The 16,326-nt window shown below is 42.7% G+C and overlaps 1 protein-coding gene across 3 annotated transcripts in view; it reads right to left on the bottom strand.

The window, feature by feature from the left end:
* Nucleotides 1-16,326, bottom strand: part of STK10 (serine/threonine kinase 10) — a 212,631-nt gene that overhangs the window by 164,878 nt on the left and 31,427 nt on the right. For 2 of the 3 annotated variants that reach the window (XM_068277145.1, XM_068277148.1), the window contains exon 2: nt 7,743-7,907. In XM_068277145.1, the coding sequence (XP_068133246.1) occupies nt 7,743-7,907 (165 nt within the window). Of the gene's footprint in view, nt 1-7,742; nt 7,908-13,570; nt 13,637-16,326 lie in introns of those variants that run through there. The other variant, XM_068277146.1, reaches the window with a different exon arrangement.

Raw genomic sequence — 16,326 nt, 5'->3', positions numbered from 1 at the left:
CCAGGGCCGCACAGGCACAGTTAACAGACTTGCAAGCCATCGAAATAGAAACTGTTGTGGTGAGGGTCCGGAGCATTGTTCTGTGACGGCGCAGGGCACGGGAAGGCTGCAGAGGGCAGACAGAAGCCCCAGGTAAGCGAAACTCTTTCTTTATAAATCAATTTCAGGTTTCCTTTAACTGCTATTACAAAACATGATGTTATGGCATTAGAATTATGTTTGAGCACACTTGTGGTGCTTTTGAAGAATGTGGCCCTCACCCATAGTGCAGCCACATTGTCCATGTGTATTGTTCCCTTCCCGAGCAATAACCTGGTCCTGGCAGCCTGCTGACGACTTTCCCTTCTCCATTCTCTTTGTGTCTCTGGCATCCTCGCCCTGCTTGGAAGAATGTCAATCAGGTGCAGCCAGATCCCCTTACTCAAAACTGCTGCAACAGTTGCTTTCATAGCGAGGGGGCGTATCTAAGGATGGAGGCAGAGTTTAACACGGCAGCCAGCAAATAGAGAAGCCCTATTGTAAGCAGGCAGACCAGAAGAACTGGGGGCGGGGCTAAAATCCCGTAGTCGCGGCGGTGCACCAACAAGCTGCGTCCCTTGTTAGAGGAGGCAGCGGCCCGGGGGGAAATATCCACCCTCTTGTCTCAGAGCAGTCCACGCCTGCCTGCGTCTGTTTACCCGGGGTTTTGTCTGCCGGGCCATCCCTCCTCCTTCCTAAATCCTAACTCAGGACTCGAGGTGGCCGCTGGGGGGGCTTTAAGAGGGGCTGACAACATCACAGCTGGGGCTGAAGCCTGGGTAAGCCCCAGTGTGGCGCGGCCACTGGTTATAGCAACGTTTTCTGTCTTTGTCTAGGGTTTTTTTGTCCCCCATTCTATTGCCTGATGAAGCGGGCTGTGCCTGCGAAACGCGTTGCATTTAGGGTACGCTTAATTCAATTGTTTGATTCAGACAGTGTCTGCTTTCCAGAGGTAAGTCAACCACTGCCTCCCTAGCAATTTTAAAGTTTTTATCACTTATCCTGTTAGCACCTCTGTTCTCTAGCAAATACACTGTGTCCACCCCTGGTGAAGGGGTGACCTACCCATACCTTTCCGATCTAAAGAGAGCGACATCTTAATCCTGAGTGAGGACAGGTCTAATCTCCTCACCTGCATTTACAGTGGTTGCCTGAGTGGTAGCCCTTGTTCGCGAGTACATATATCTCACTGTTTATCATTTACACGTTATCCTGTATATACTACACTATATTGGGCTCTCGGTGTCTCCCTTTTACCTTTTCACTAACAAGGAGTCCACCATCCGTACCAGCATTACACCTACAAGATCAATGAACCACTGGACTTTGCATCTGCCTAGTTCCGTACGAACATGGCAAGTCTTTGACACTGAGTGCAGAATATTTTGGCATTCTCATTCAAAGTCTCCGCCCCACTACCTGCGACCTGGATCCTGGCCCAACTGGATCCTTAAAGAGAACCTGAGGCGGGGTTCTTACATCGCAATCCCCATACAGAGGCTGGGTCTGCCTTTAGAGCCCAGCCTCTGTTGCCATTTAGCTTCCCCCAAAGCCCCCCCTGCACGCTGCGAGACCTCATAAAACACAGCCGCGCTATGCGGCTGTGTTTACCTCACTAATGTCAGTCTCCGCTCTCCCCCGCCTCCTGAATCGCCCCGGTTGCCGCCCGCGTCCTTTCCCTCCAATCAGCAGCGAGGGAAGGGATGTGGGCGGGGACCGGAGCAATTCAGGAGGTGGGGGAGCAGCGAGACTGGCATTAGTGAGATAAACAGCGCGCTGCGACACGCTGCGTGTCAACAGCGCGGCTGTGATTAATGGGGTCTCACAGTGCACAGGGGGGCTTTGGAAGAAGCTACATAGCAACAGAGGCTGGGTTCTATAGGCAGACCCAGCCTCTGTATGGGGATTGCAATGTAAGAACCCCGGCCTCGGGTTCTCTTTATTGCAGTGCCTAGAGCTGATCAGACCAGCACTTCACAAAATAACTCAGTGCTCCTTGCAAAGTGGACTGTTCTTGGAAGAAGTAAAGAAAGCAATCATAAAACCCCTCTTGAAGAAACAATCACTGGATCCGGACTCTGTGACCAACTACAGACTGGTGGCGAACGTACCATTCCTATCAAAAAGTTATCGAGAAAGCAGTTGCCAACTAGCTAGAAGCTAGGCTTACCGATAACATTTTTTGATATCTTTCAGTCAGGATTTAGGAAAAGGCGCAGCACTGAAACAGCACTAGTCCGAGTAATGAATGATCTACTTACAGCAAAAGACAAAGGCGTGTGCTCAATTCTGATGATTCTTGACTTTTCCGCAGGTTTTGATACTGTGGATGATGAAATATTAATCCAGAGATTAAATTACTGTGGCCTAAGGGGTACTGTTCTTAGCTGGTTTTAGCCCTTCCTATCTGGCAGGACACAGCAAGTATGTCTTGGCTCAAACTACTCTAATCCAGTGCCACTTGCCTATGGAGTTCCACAGGGTTCTGTGCCATCTTCATTTCTCTTTTCAGTCTACATGCTCCCAGTGCGCAAAATAGTCCAAAACTATGGCCTAGGATACCACTGTTATGTAGACGACACACAACTGTATCTGTCCTTCAAGCGTGGCACTCAAGACCCATCAGTATCTATCAATGCCTGTCTAGTGGAATTACAAAATTGGACGAACACCAGCTAGTTGAGGCTGAACTCCGACAAAACAGAGGTGTTGGAGGTAGGCGGGCCACAAACTCTCCCCACTTCAAACCAGCAATTGGAGAAGATACTGTACAGTATAAAGACTGTGAGAAAGCTTGGGGTGATCATGGATGGAAAGCTAACACTAAGAAAGCACGTATCAGCTGTCAAGTCTTCCTTCTCCCATCTGAGAAATATAACGAGAATCAAGCACTTTATCCCAGCTGAAGACCTACCTGTCCTGGTTCATGCATTTGTATCCTCCCGCCTGGACTACTGCAATACCCTGTTCATTGGATCTACAGATAAGGTTCTGCGCCCCTTACAACTAGTACAGAATGCTGCAGCCACACTCCTAGCCAATGCCCCCTGCAGCTCACACATCTCCCCAGTACTGCAAGTTCTTCACTGGTTGCCAGCAAAAATGGAAAATCCATTTTAAGATCTGCCTGCTGACATTCAAGGCTCTAAACCACATGGGACCCAAATACATAGCGGATCTATTGGAACTTTATGCCCCTCCACGCACCCTCCGCTCTGCCAACAAGATGTAGCTGGTTATTCCCAGGATACACTTAACATTTGGTGCTGGGGCCTTTTCCTATGCAGCCCCTACTGTATTGAACTCACTTCCACAGTCAGTGCGAGAGGCTCCTTCTCTTGACAGCTTTCAACATACAAAAAAAATAAATAAATAAAAACAAAAAACACCTCTTTTCCCTAGCCTTTGAGAATGTATAACTCAGGACACAAAAATTATTATTGTTAATGTAGTACATGTTTTAAGCTGTCCAGATGTGATAAGGATGGACACATCCAAAACTGGACACTTTCACAATCTAAAAACAGCTGCGCACTAATGTTCCCATGAAGAAAACTCCTCTTATGTAAATCACAAGCTCAGTTCCAGTTTTCCATCAAATGCACAATCTTGCTCCTGCAGTCAGCTACCACTGTTTCCGCTTTGGTACGACACCACCACCACACCAAACATCCAAAACTGGATCTACCACCTTTAAAAACTATGAAGTAATTGGTATATACTGGAAAGTATGAATGTTCATCCAAGTTTAGTTATCCAGAATTCTCAAGCAACCCACCCCCCTTAAATCCCCAGCATTGCAGGATGCACAAAGCTATTTTTAAAGTATGTTATCCAATAATAAAGCTGGGTTATTATGTGATGTTTATCTTTATCCTTTTTTAACTTACTGCATTTCATCAATAATACGGCAAGATCAATTAAAATATACTGTGCTGATATCTGTATAGAGTGAACAAATTGGTGGTGCACTCCTTTAATTCTCAAACTCACATAAAACCGCCTAGGCCAGCGCACAAAGTTTCAAAGAAATCCTTTAAAGACCAAAAATGTCCACAAAAAGGGTCCACACAACCCAGTCGCTCTTCATCACAGGTTTCCTGGCAGGCACAAATCAATGACACTTCGGTGAAACACCATTCCGAAAACGCAAGAATCAAGATGTGGTCCACGTGAGATGCTGCTCCCCATGCAACAAAACAAGGAAGGGATTAGGAGGGAGGGAGGCCCACGTGATCGAAGGGGTGATGCCAGGATACTGTAAATTACAGGGAACCGTGTCCAGTGTATACTGCTAATGAGTTGCTAAGCTACAAAACTAGTTGAGTGATGGGGATGCGGAAGCTGGAAGCGTGAGCACGAGCGGAACGGACTGAGAGATGACAGCACAACCAAGCCCACCGGCTGGCCTATGCATGGGGTAGAGCCTGGCTAAACTCTGCACGAACATGAAAACTTCATGTTTGTAAGTGCGCATTCTTTTTAGAAATAAATGTTTTAAACAGCTTTAGGCTATAGTGGTCCTGGTATGCTTTTATTTCAAGTGATATGGTTTAAGGAAGCCTGACATTAAGAAGCTGAGCATGGAGGCGACCTGTTAAGGCAGGGGGCAGCCAGAGGACCCTACAGGTGCTGTAGACCTAGAGGGTCATATACTAAGGATGCGTTCCCACTGCTTTGTGTGGGAGTGGGGTGCCTCACCCATCCACCAATCCCTGTAGGTGCTAGATAACAGATTTTGCTGTACTGTACAGTAAAATATTTTCAAGAATGAAATCGAGAAAACACAGTCCGAAACAAACTCACAAATTCACCAGGTTTCATAAACAATTGGAGAAAGATGGCACAACTCAACAACCCACTGCTGTCCAACAAATTTGTCAAAAAACAAAACACAAACTCCAAACACACCAAAATAAGTCACTGATATCTTTCATATAAACAGGCAGAGCTGTGACCAAGTGTATGAGTGAAATTGCCGCCGGGAGACTTGGGCGAAGGATACAGCGGATATACGGCTTACCATGCTCCTGCACAAGTCCCGGCAGAGTTAATTACTATTCCCCCTCGAGGTCCACATGGATGGTGGGGAATGATTTAATTAGGCTGCCATCTGTTGCTGGTGGACAAATTACAGTGTTTTAAAAGTAACCTCAGCTCCGTCTTCTGACAACGCTGAAGTTACTCTCTGTGCGCTGCTATAGCCTTTATTCCTATTATTGTCTATGGTGGTGGCTGCGCCCAAATCTCCTGCGCTGCAATCCACGTGTTCGACTGTGGCACCCAATATGAATAAGTGTATTAATCTGACATTATATATGCTTTAGACAATCTCTGGGAAATAATCCACAACGTCAAAATGCCTCCTTGGTATAGTGCATGGACCAGAGCAATTGCCCTACCCATTTTTGGCAGCATTGATGACAGATTTATCAGATCTAACACTTGATAGGCTTAAGGGCCCATTCTTTTAGATCACGGAATTGTTGACAAAAAATGTCAAGGTTCTGATGAAACTATCAATGGTGGGGTATTTTTAGTTTGAAGCAATCCGAATTGGTCCAGTTTATATAATGTCAAATCTGCTGTAGGCTAAGCGAGAATCATTTTTAGAAATGTTCCATACTAATTCTTCACCATCTTTTTTTTAAACTCTGTTATTGCTATTGAATTATGCAATAAAAAAAAAAAAAAAAATAAAAATAAAAAAAAGTGAGCTAGGGGAGGTCCCTGGCTTTGTGAGCTTACAATCTAGAGCCTGTGGCCCCATGAGGCTTTTTACCGCCCCCCCACAAATTGTATTCCTTATAGATGCGGTCAGCTACATCTTTAAATATTGGTGGCTGCATATAGAATAGCAGTGCTGGCACCACCCATCCACATGGAAGCCAGAAAGCAGTAATTAGCTGGTTTCCAATCAGATTCCACATCAGGTGACACTGTTGTCCAATTGGACATAAAGTTGTCACCTGGTATGCTTCACTGTCTGGCCCGTAAAGTCTTCTACATCATTTTCTGTTTACTCCAGCCCCCCAGCAGTCTGAAGTATGTTGACCCGGCCCTCGACCCAAAATGTTTGGGGACCCCTGATCTAGAGGGTAGTGGGTGGGGAGGATGAGACAGTGAACTTCCAAGATTTCCAAGCTTAGAGCATAATATACAGGCTTTGGGAGAGGTTCAAAAGGAGAAGTGAAACTTGTGAGAAGTCCTGGATGATGGAAAGAAATGATGTTAACAAGCTAAATGACAGAAGAGTATTATGGGTGGAGCAATTCTCTGAGAGATCTGGTTTATGCGTTTGAAAATTTCCAATTTCAAAGCATAACATATAGGCTGTGGGAGAGGTTTAAATGAGAGGTGACACTTGTAAGAAGTCCTGGATGAAGGAGAGAGATGTGGTTAACAAGCTATATGACAGCTGTTGATAAGGGGTACCAAGGTGGCTGTGGTGGTGCCCATCAGGCTAAGAAGTGGAAGAATCATGCCTACACTGATCCATCATATTTGACAACACATTGTGATTAGCTTTGCTAAGACTACTGGGGTTAATACCCCATTGAAAAAAGTTGTGCATTTATGGTGTGGTTGGGTATAGTATGCATGGAAGCGTATGAGGTCAGCTGACTTGTAGTATACACAGCTGTGTATGGTTTTATGGGGGGGATAGGGGGTTTTTATGTGGTCACCTGTGATGTTTTTTCAATAAAATTTGGTATTCCTCTTTGAAGACATCTCCTGTAAATATTTATATTATGCAGGACTAGGGTTGCGCTGAGGCCAGATTAGGTGTGTGACAGGGGTGTGGCTTAAGTGTCCCTCTTATCTCAAAAAGTTGGGAAGTATGTGACGATCTCAAAATAAAATCAAGTTTTTGATGGAGTTTGGCAGCAAAATCACTGCAGGATTTGTAGGTTTGCATCAAAATGTTACATAGGTCTCAGTAAGCTCATGGAGACTTAGAATCATTACAAGAGATTTTTTAATGGAAGCTGGTCTTTACTCCTACTGTTGTAAGCTAACTCAGAGGAGCTGACAGTTTCACGTGAGACCAGGAACAAAGAACAGTTTGCCATGAGCTTACACATCAAACTGTGTGTATTCCACTGACTCACTGCATTCAGAAGTTAGGCAAACAAATCAGGGCAATGCATGGACGAAAATATCTTTTTTATTATGCAAATGCATTCCAAGTCTGGTTGTACGAAAACAGTACTGTCATATTTATGAAGGTATAAAACAAGGCCCTATTCCACACTATGCGATTCTTGTGATTTTTGAGATGCTTCCATTTTGAGAGCCACAAAGACATGCTGGTCTTGTACTTTCTGCTAACAGTGCAATGCAGTGTGATGGACAAAGGCTCAGCATGCAGTCTTTTTGGTGGGTTTGTGTTTCATTTGCTTTAACTAAATGTGATCCACAAATGTTCAAAAGCAAACACATAGGTAAACCATTGCTTTTTTGTGTGCACTCTTTAGTGGAAACCGAGTGTAAATTTGAAAGACTCATTTGGTTTACAGCAGAGCACACACCGAGAAAACCACATATGAAACTATCCAAGGACTAGAGAGTCAGAACCTAGAAAATAAATATTGACTCTTTTATACGTTTCTGAATATTTAATAGTGACAGCACCAAGAACAGAAATGTAACAGAAAGATTGTTTGAAAATATGACATCAGTACCACATTGCAAAATATTAGTTGCTTTATTTGTCTACTTACCCAAAGTTTGTTTTCATAGTAAAATGCGCCCAGTAACTTCACAATGTTAGGGTGATTGCAAGTAGCCAAAATATCTATTTCAACCATGTAGTCCTCCAGCTCCTCCTCATTCTTTGTCTCAATGACTTTGGCTGCTGCCAAGGCACCGGTTTCTTTGTTCTTAGCCTAAGGACGGAATAAACAAAAATGAGATTACATGGTCATTTTAAGGGCAAAAAAATGTTAGCATCTACAACAAACCTAAACCTCCACCCTGCTACGAATTCCTCTTCCACAGCAAAGGCACACATGGTAGAAATACAGAAACTTCTTTTATTCATCAAAAAAAAAAATAAAAAAAAAAAAAAAAAAAAAAATTCGTAATTTTTATTCTGCATTATGTGGTTTATAATATTGACCTATAGAATACTGTACTGATTTATGTAACTTGTTATGATACTTCTGAACTTGCGCTTCAGTACCAGATTTAACTGGTTTTAAATCAGCATTAAAAACTTAATCCGGACCTGGAAAACCCTTATATGACAGGCACCTTGCAAAGGGCAATGTTAGTTTTTTTTAGAATTTCACAGGAAAGGTTGATTTGCAAATGTTTTAGGTTTTTAGGCTTGCCACCTGAAACTCCACCCTAATAATTTTGTGCTTGGTTACGGATCACCTTATGCTGGGAATACACGGTTCGTTTTTGCCTTAGTTTAAACCTTCGTTTCGATTGTGCCTTTTGTCCTTTTCGATCCCGAAATAATCGGTCATACGGTTAATATCACCACCCACGGTTTCGTTTTTTTTTTCGATTCTGATGGTTTCGTTTTTCCAATGATCGAAGGCTGCAAAGAAACGAAACGAAAATCCCTTTTTACAGGGACGGACTAGCATAAACGAATATATAATCGATCTGAACAGCCATCAAGCCTACCAATGGCTCGATTAGATGGATAAAGAGAGATAATATCAAACATGTTCGATCACTAGTCGTTCGTTTTTGGGGTCTATTAATCGAAACTATAATGAGATCATGACTATTTTCACATACGTTTTCAACACTCGATTCGTTTACCGAACGAATCGAAGGTTTAAACGAAGGCAAAAACGAACCGTGTATTCCCAGCATAACTGTTGGAGTGAAGTAGTATTTAACACCACAGGAGCCCAGACTTGGTGTCTGATAATAGGCACACAACATGGCCTTCCTTCTGCTTACGAAGGTGGAACAGTCACACCAGCAGGAGCAGCTCAAAGCAATAGCACAAGCAGAAGAAATGGCAAGTACTGCTCTCTATCACCAAGTGTATTCTAATAAAGCTGTATAATGAGTTTCTATCTTCCATCTCCATGCACTATCTACATGTGTGCTATGTGTACACCCTCATTTTTCATGGCATTGTATGTGGCATGTACTGTGTACAACACCACAGAGCATTTTGGCACTGCAGAAATAAGTAGTAAGGAACCAAAAATTTTGGAATAAAAAAAAAAAAAAAAAAAAAAAAAAAAAGGTCCTAAACCTTCTATAGGGTGAATCACAAAAAAAAAAAAAAAAAAAGGAGGCCCGGCTGCTCACCATGACCACGTGTTTACAGGCAGATACCAGCCTGTCCCTGCATTTGCTGCTGTATCACAGCGCCACCTATATGCCTATCTGTATACGCACGCTAATGGCAGGCAGCCACGCCTCTTTTCATTAGCTGCCCTGTATTATAATCAAGATAATAGAAAAAAAAAAAAAAACTTCAGTTGAACAAATACATAGCACAAATCAACAGCCATTATCAACATCATGGCTGCAAACCATAACTGGACTGAACAGAAATTCAAAGGTCCTTTTAAAGCATTATACAATTCATAGTCATGAATTTCTGACTGTAAGCATATTAAATGCATTCTCAAACATGATTTTTAATCTTTCACAAATTACAGTGCTTTTTGTGGGTTTTATGTGCATGCGTTTTACACACAAACTAAAAAGCCATAAGAGAAAGCCATTAGCATTGGCCTTTATTCAAAGTTCAATCAACTGTGGGAACTAAAAAACAATCTAAATAAGTGACATTGGTTTAGTGCAGCCACTAATTAAAGCTTATGTTCAGTAAGAAGGAAATTCTGCACATGGCATGTAACTGACTAAATTAAAGACCATGTGAACATTCCTAATTTAGCACAAATGTATATTCATTAGGTGTGATGACAAGCCTATACATGAAGCAGTTTACAAGAAACCGCAACGTAATCAGTACGGATTTAGCATTACCTGTGTAGCAAGGTAGATGTATATGGAAACAGGTTACATCAGAGGACTTCGGTACATTATATAAATAGCATTACAACTAATAACACAGAATGACATGTTTTCCAGTAACAATTTAAAGTAAATCTTTTTAAGTCCCAGCTTAACCTAGCCTCATGTTTAACCATTTATATGGCCCATTTTAACAATTTCAAATTACTGGATAAAACAAGATGACAATGTCAAAAAATACTGAATGCTCACCACATTTCTACTGAAATTCTTTGATGTTCAATGAAACAAGTTCATCCATGCAAAATACAACTATTTTTATATACACACTTTATATACTTGCATATAAGCCTAATTTTTTTGCACAAAAATTGTGCTGAAAAGTTACCCCCCTCTGCTTCCATGCAAGTCAATGGAGCAGAACTGATGCTGAAGCCAGTTGTGTTACCAGCAGAGGAGCACAAGGATCATGCACTAGTGATCCTGCTCTTGCCAGCTGGCTCCCTGCTGTGTCCGTCCCCTGCAGCATGGTGAGCAGAGTGCGCTGCTTAACTACCAGAGTCCCCTGACTTGTGGAGCGGAGCGTGCAAGCAACATGTCAGTGGCGCAATGATTGGGGATGCTTCCTGTGTGGCAATCGCTGTGTCTCATATCAATGACGCCATCTAGTGGCATCTTGAGACACAGTTGTATCATTCTTGAGGCACATCTGGCTATGGGGAGGTGGGCTGACTTGTATTGGGAGTACATCTGGCTACTGTGGAGGTGGCTTATATGCGAGTCAACCACTTTTTCCTGGTTTCTCAGGGGAAAATGGGTACCTCAGCTTATACAGGAGTATATACGGTATATAGTTATTGATGCAGAATTAAGTACATTTTTAAATGCATAATATATAGGTCCTTGGTACCCGGCACAGACGGGATTGCCTGAGTGTGTGTGTGTGTGTGTGTGTGTGTGTGTGTGTGTGTGTGTGTGTGTGTGTGTGTGTGTGTGTGTGTGTCTTGAGAAGTCAAGCAACCGACCCTAAAAACACTAACCTCACCCCATGCAGAGTTGTGTGCAGCAAAAATTACTTACAAAATGTCCAAATGCCATCTTCTACACTTCGGCACCTTCCAACTGCTTTGCTACACCCTCTGTTTGGTTCACATAGCTTGAATGTGACCCAAGGCGATCAGGTGACCCGCCGGGAGCAGTACACGTACCACCCGCAAAGCAGATGAGACTTGCCGGAAGTGTAGAACACAGCCCCCAGCGGTACAAGGACAGGAAAGTTCCACCCCCAATCTCCCCTCAGGTATAGGCGGGTTGGTTGAGGCTGTCAGATGCCTGAGTTCCGGATAGCTGGAACTTTACTGTAGCTTGAAAATGGACCAACTGAATCCCACTTCAAGTCCATTTTCAAAAGGCATAAAAATTTGTCTAATTCAGCATCAACACATTATTCTGTGTATCTCACTGACCATCCCTAGAGTTTTTTAATACTGAATGGGTGGAGCCAGGGAATTCTGAACACATTACAATAATTTGTGATAATTTCATATTTGATAGTTTATGAGGAATAAGCTTTTACTACAGTCAAACTCACCCACATGCTTGATCAACTGAACAACATATTTGTTCCGCTTTGTAAAGCCATCCCAAAAATTAACCTGACCAATAATTATTCTGGGTAGCCTTTGTCAGGTGTACAGGTGTCACATGTACAGACATGCCATCTGAACAATTACCAACATTCTTTCCTGGTGATTACTTCTATTGCTTGCCTAAGGGTGAAATAATGTTCATTAAAAATGCATGCAGCTTGAAGATGGACCAAATCCTGCCAAGGTGGAATTCGACTGGTCCATTTTCTAGCTGGATACATTTGCCTAATCCTGCATCAATTATTTGCATCTCATGGGGCATCCCAGTCGAGGACCTTACAAAGGTGTGGGTGAAGGAGTATGTTTGTATCAAGTCATATTTTCTTAACAAGCTGGTTTTGTTGGACCCTATATATTGAAATCATGATGGTTTGATGTGTGGCTCCCACTGCATTTGTTTTGCAGTTCCAACTGGTCAGCAGAACACATTCTCCCATAGAGGCCAATCATCCAGAGAACTGAGCTGACATCGTCGGCAATGCTTTACAGAAAGTATGTAGTCTTGTTACTAACTGTCCCTCAGAGGGACCCATAGTCAGATGCCTGTATTACTGTGTAAAGCCAAATAGCGAGGTAACCAATTAACGCCTGTAAATGTTTTTGGTTGCAGGTGGGAACTGTGATAACCAGAGGAAGCCCACACAAACACAGGAAGAACATACAAGCTCCAGTTATGGCTCTGGCCTAGATTCAGACAAAAAAAAAAAAAAAAAAAAAAAAAAGGCTATCAATTTTCACTGTGCCACCAGGTTTTAAAGGATTCCTTACACATGACGATTTGGTAGTTGAAAGGGTTAATGTCAGTCGTTCCAGACAGATCTTTTATCACAATGCAACCGCGTAAACCCTCTACCAATTTGACACTGCTGTTTGTGCCTACTAGAGAAAACCCCACTCCTGTGTTCCTGTAATGCCATGGTCTTGCGTCTGAGTTCTGTGTCACATGGGAAAGAACTGAACAACAACTGCACACGCGCACACACACACACACACACACACACACACACACACACACACACACACACACACACACACACACACACACACACTAAACAGAGGATTCACCTCACCCCTACTTTATCTCTCAAAAAAAGAAAAAAAAAGTTTTTCATGTGTATCTTGAGTACTACATGTGCTTCTGCTGATGGGATATATGCACCTCCTGTCTTTACAGAAATTGAAAAAAATTCTTGCCAAAAGAACACAAAGTAGTAAAAATCCAAGGCGTTCTAAACCTACATGGTAACCATGAACAAATGTTATGGGTAGGCATAAGGGTAGCATAAGTGCTAGATAAGCATGCTAAAGCAGCCTATAAAATGTTCTCTGTAGGAGTAGCAGTCATCAGGAGAGGATGTCGCGTAATTGCCACATTTGTGTTTTTCATTCACAAAATGTGGAAGTCCCACACAGAAATGATGAAGCTCTAGCCTCTTCCTGGAAGTATAATAGAAGTGTACACATCACTTACCATCAACTATTGCTGGACTTCACAGGTTAAAAATAAATCCGGGCTACAACAGAAACATGAGCAAAGTAGCACATACAGGGAACACATCCTGCTGTCCCCATCTATGCCTTTGTGTTTTCATCCTGTTATTGCTTGAGGGAGCCAGGTCACAACATCACCATTCAAAGGGAATATACAATATATTTTTTATTAGAACTACTAAATTTTAATTCGAAAATAAGAGATAACAGTAACAATTTTTAGATCAGTTTTGGATACAGTGTGGCATTGTTATTCCCTCAAGTGACAGCTGTCTCCATCAGGGAAATTTCCCCCGACTTCCTGTTCTCCATTACGGTAGCTTCAATTCACTAAGCATTGCTGCATTCGGTAATGCAGAAGACCGCATATTTTATCAAACCTAGTCGAAGGTCAATTCACTAAGGCTGTTACAGCGTGGAAAAGTAAAATTACAGACTTATGCAGTAAATACCTCAATAAACATCGATTCACAAAAGTTCATTCGAGCATTCAGTAAAACAGTTAAGATGTTAGTTATTATAATAACAGCCTGGAGCTGTCGGTAACTGACAATGAGACGGTCAGTAAAATGAACAGGAAAAGGAGACCATAAACAGGAGGAGCCAGCATGTGCTACTACTCAAACCATTGGTGCCCATAAACTATTGGGTGGGAAAGTAGAAAGTTTTAAAACAAAAATGCAGGGTTAGGGCACAAGTGAAAGGAATCACAGTGACTAGATGGGTTCATACAGTCTAAAGGGATGCCAGGGATACTAATTGTCACTATCAGAAGCATGCATATGGACGGTTCATGGCAGACTACTTATGCCAGAAGAATAAGTACAATTCTGGCCAAAAGTGGGAAAACATCACCACAGCCTACTGCCAAGACCTACTTCTCAACTGGTTAGACTTCTACTTATAAAAAGTCTCAGTGAAGGGAAGCCAGGAAAAGAATCCTGAGGCCGGGACTCTGCAATGATCGAAATAAATCAGTTTGAAAATTCTGGGCCACCTGTGCTATTGACGGTGTAATGGCAGTTATCGATTAAGAAAGGTTTTTGCTGCTCAATCTACCACACTCCAATCTTTTGAGCAATATGAATCACTTTTTATGAAACACTAAATGAACATCCAAAAACATGAGATTTTTTTTCATCAATCTAGTGGCACATCAAAACATACAAATAAATGGGCCATGTATGACTAGCACTTAGACTGCCAGCTAGTCAAATCTTGCAGTGAAGGTATTTGATTTGAATTCCATTTGAAAAAGCTGCATATATTTGCAGTAACACTTGCATAATATTTCAACAACTTCCAATTTTTTCCATACCAGAAGTGGAAAGTTGGCACAGAGCCAAACCTTTGTACTAAGCACATTTAGACATCCATGGCACAGTAATAGGAGGACACAAAAACGACTATAGATGTCCATGAAAGGCAGACGTAGTTTTGTATTAAAATGCCTTTAGACATCAGTGGCATATGGATGCAGAGATACAGAAATTCCTATAGATGTCGGCAGCAGCCTCAGGGTAATGCTGTCACACAGTTATACGCAGCCAGCAGTGGAGGCCATGCACAGTCAGCTGTCAGAGCAGCATCACACATTCCCAAATATATTACCTGAACTGAAGGCAATTAGGTGTTGACCAGGCATATTTATCAGTAAACATCCAAACCACATTGTTGAGCCATGAATAACTCCAACTGTGTGTATGAGCGATTGTCTGTAAAACCTGCAGTATGTGTGGGACAAGTTTGGGAAACAAGGCACTCAGGCATTATCTACGTCATTTTTAAGTACAGAGCAAGAAAAACTAATCAACTTGCTGTTGGAACACACCACACTTGCCTTGTACACACATGAGACATGTTTCCCTTGGGTGACATTGCAGGGATGAGGCCATTGGCGGCGCCACACTGGGGCTTACCCAGGCTTCAGCCCCAGCTGTCATCATGAGGCTGTACAGACGTGTCGCTAGCCGGCAGGCAAAATGTTCTGTTGCTATGCAGGGGGGTGGCAGAGGGCTAAATAGTGCACAAGTGATTCCATGCAGTGGCTGGAATGAGTGGGGAGAAAAATGCACTTGATCAGCAGTATGAGAACAGAAACAGCTGTAGTAACAAGAAATCAACTTTAAGTAAACAGGTAAGTTCTCCCATGGTGCATCACTGCTGAATATGCAAATCTCTTTATGCTCTTAAAAGCCAGACACATCCAGAACCGCTATTATAAATTATGCCTATAGCCTATAAAGTTTAAGAAGCCATAAAACTCCAACATGCATATAGAGGTTTAGGTGACGTTATGCTCCTAAGTGCATGGCACAGATTAATACAGCTCTATGAGATAAGGCTTGGACAGAGTGCCATGGAATACCCAGAATTCAGCTTCAACTGAGCAAGAAAGCAGATTTACATACTCAGCAGCACCTGCGCTGCTCACCGTTAGCACTTCCCCAACTATGCTGAATGGCACAGCTCTGGTTTGACAGTGCACTGTGTGTTGTCCTTGCATATCATACACTGAGCGGTGTTGCTAAAATCCCATCAGCAATGAAGCAGTCCACTTGGGACCTTCATATATTCCTATTTCCACTTGTCCCATAGGGCCAAGTCAGTTGAGTCATATAGGTTTCATTTTGAACTGTTGATAATGCAAGGAAGTGAGACAAGAGCTTTACAGCCTCAAACATTTTGAAAAGTTCAGTTGCACTTTAACTAGTAGCACACGTCTTGGCTATGCCCTGAACTATGATTTCATCCAAGCTTTGTTGTATGTTATAATGTGCACGAGTCACAGTTCTGTTGGTTTTATCATAATGAACAGCAGTCTCAGGCGTGTGATAAGAAATTACAGTTGGGCGTGCACAGGATGTAACATTCCGCTGAGATGGCTCAAGACCTCAACATTTACCACAAACAAGAAGCAAACATGCTGAGTAAAGAACTTTCTCACACAATATATACCCTCCAACTCTAATAAGGGCCCGTTTCCACTAGTGCGACGCGATTTCGCCGGCATTCCGACGCTTGTAAAAACGCATGCGGGTGCGTTTCCGCATGCGATTTCGCGTGCGATTTCGCATGGCAGGGTGCCATGCGAAATTAACCATGACACTGCCAGGGCAAAATAACATTGAGAAGGGTGCGAAATCGCACGCAAAATCGCGGGTAAAAACGCATGTAACAAACGCATGCGTTTTTACTATTAAATACA

This window comes from Hyperolius riggenbachi, chromosome 3 (assembly GCF_040937935.1).
Source record: "Hyperolius riggenbachi isolate aHypRig1 chromosome 3, aHypRig1.pri, whole genome shotgun sequence".
Lineage (NCBI taxonomy): Eukaryota > Metazoa > Chordata > Amphibia > Anura > Hyperoliidae > Hyperolius > Hyperolius riggenbachi.
This window is presented reverse-complemented; position numbering and strand designations above follow the sequence as displayed.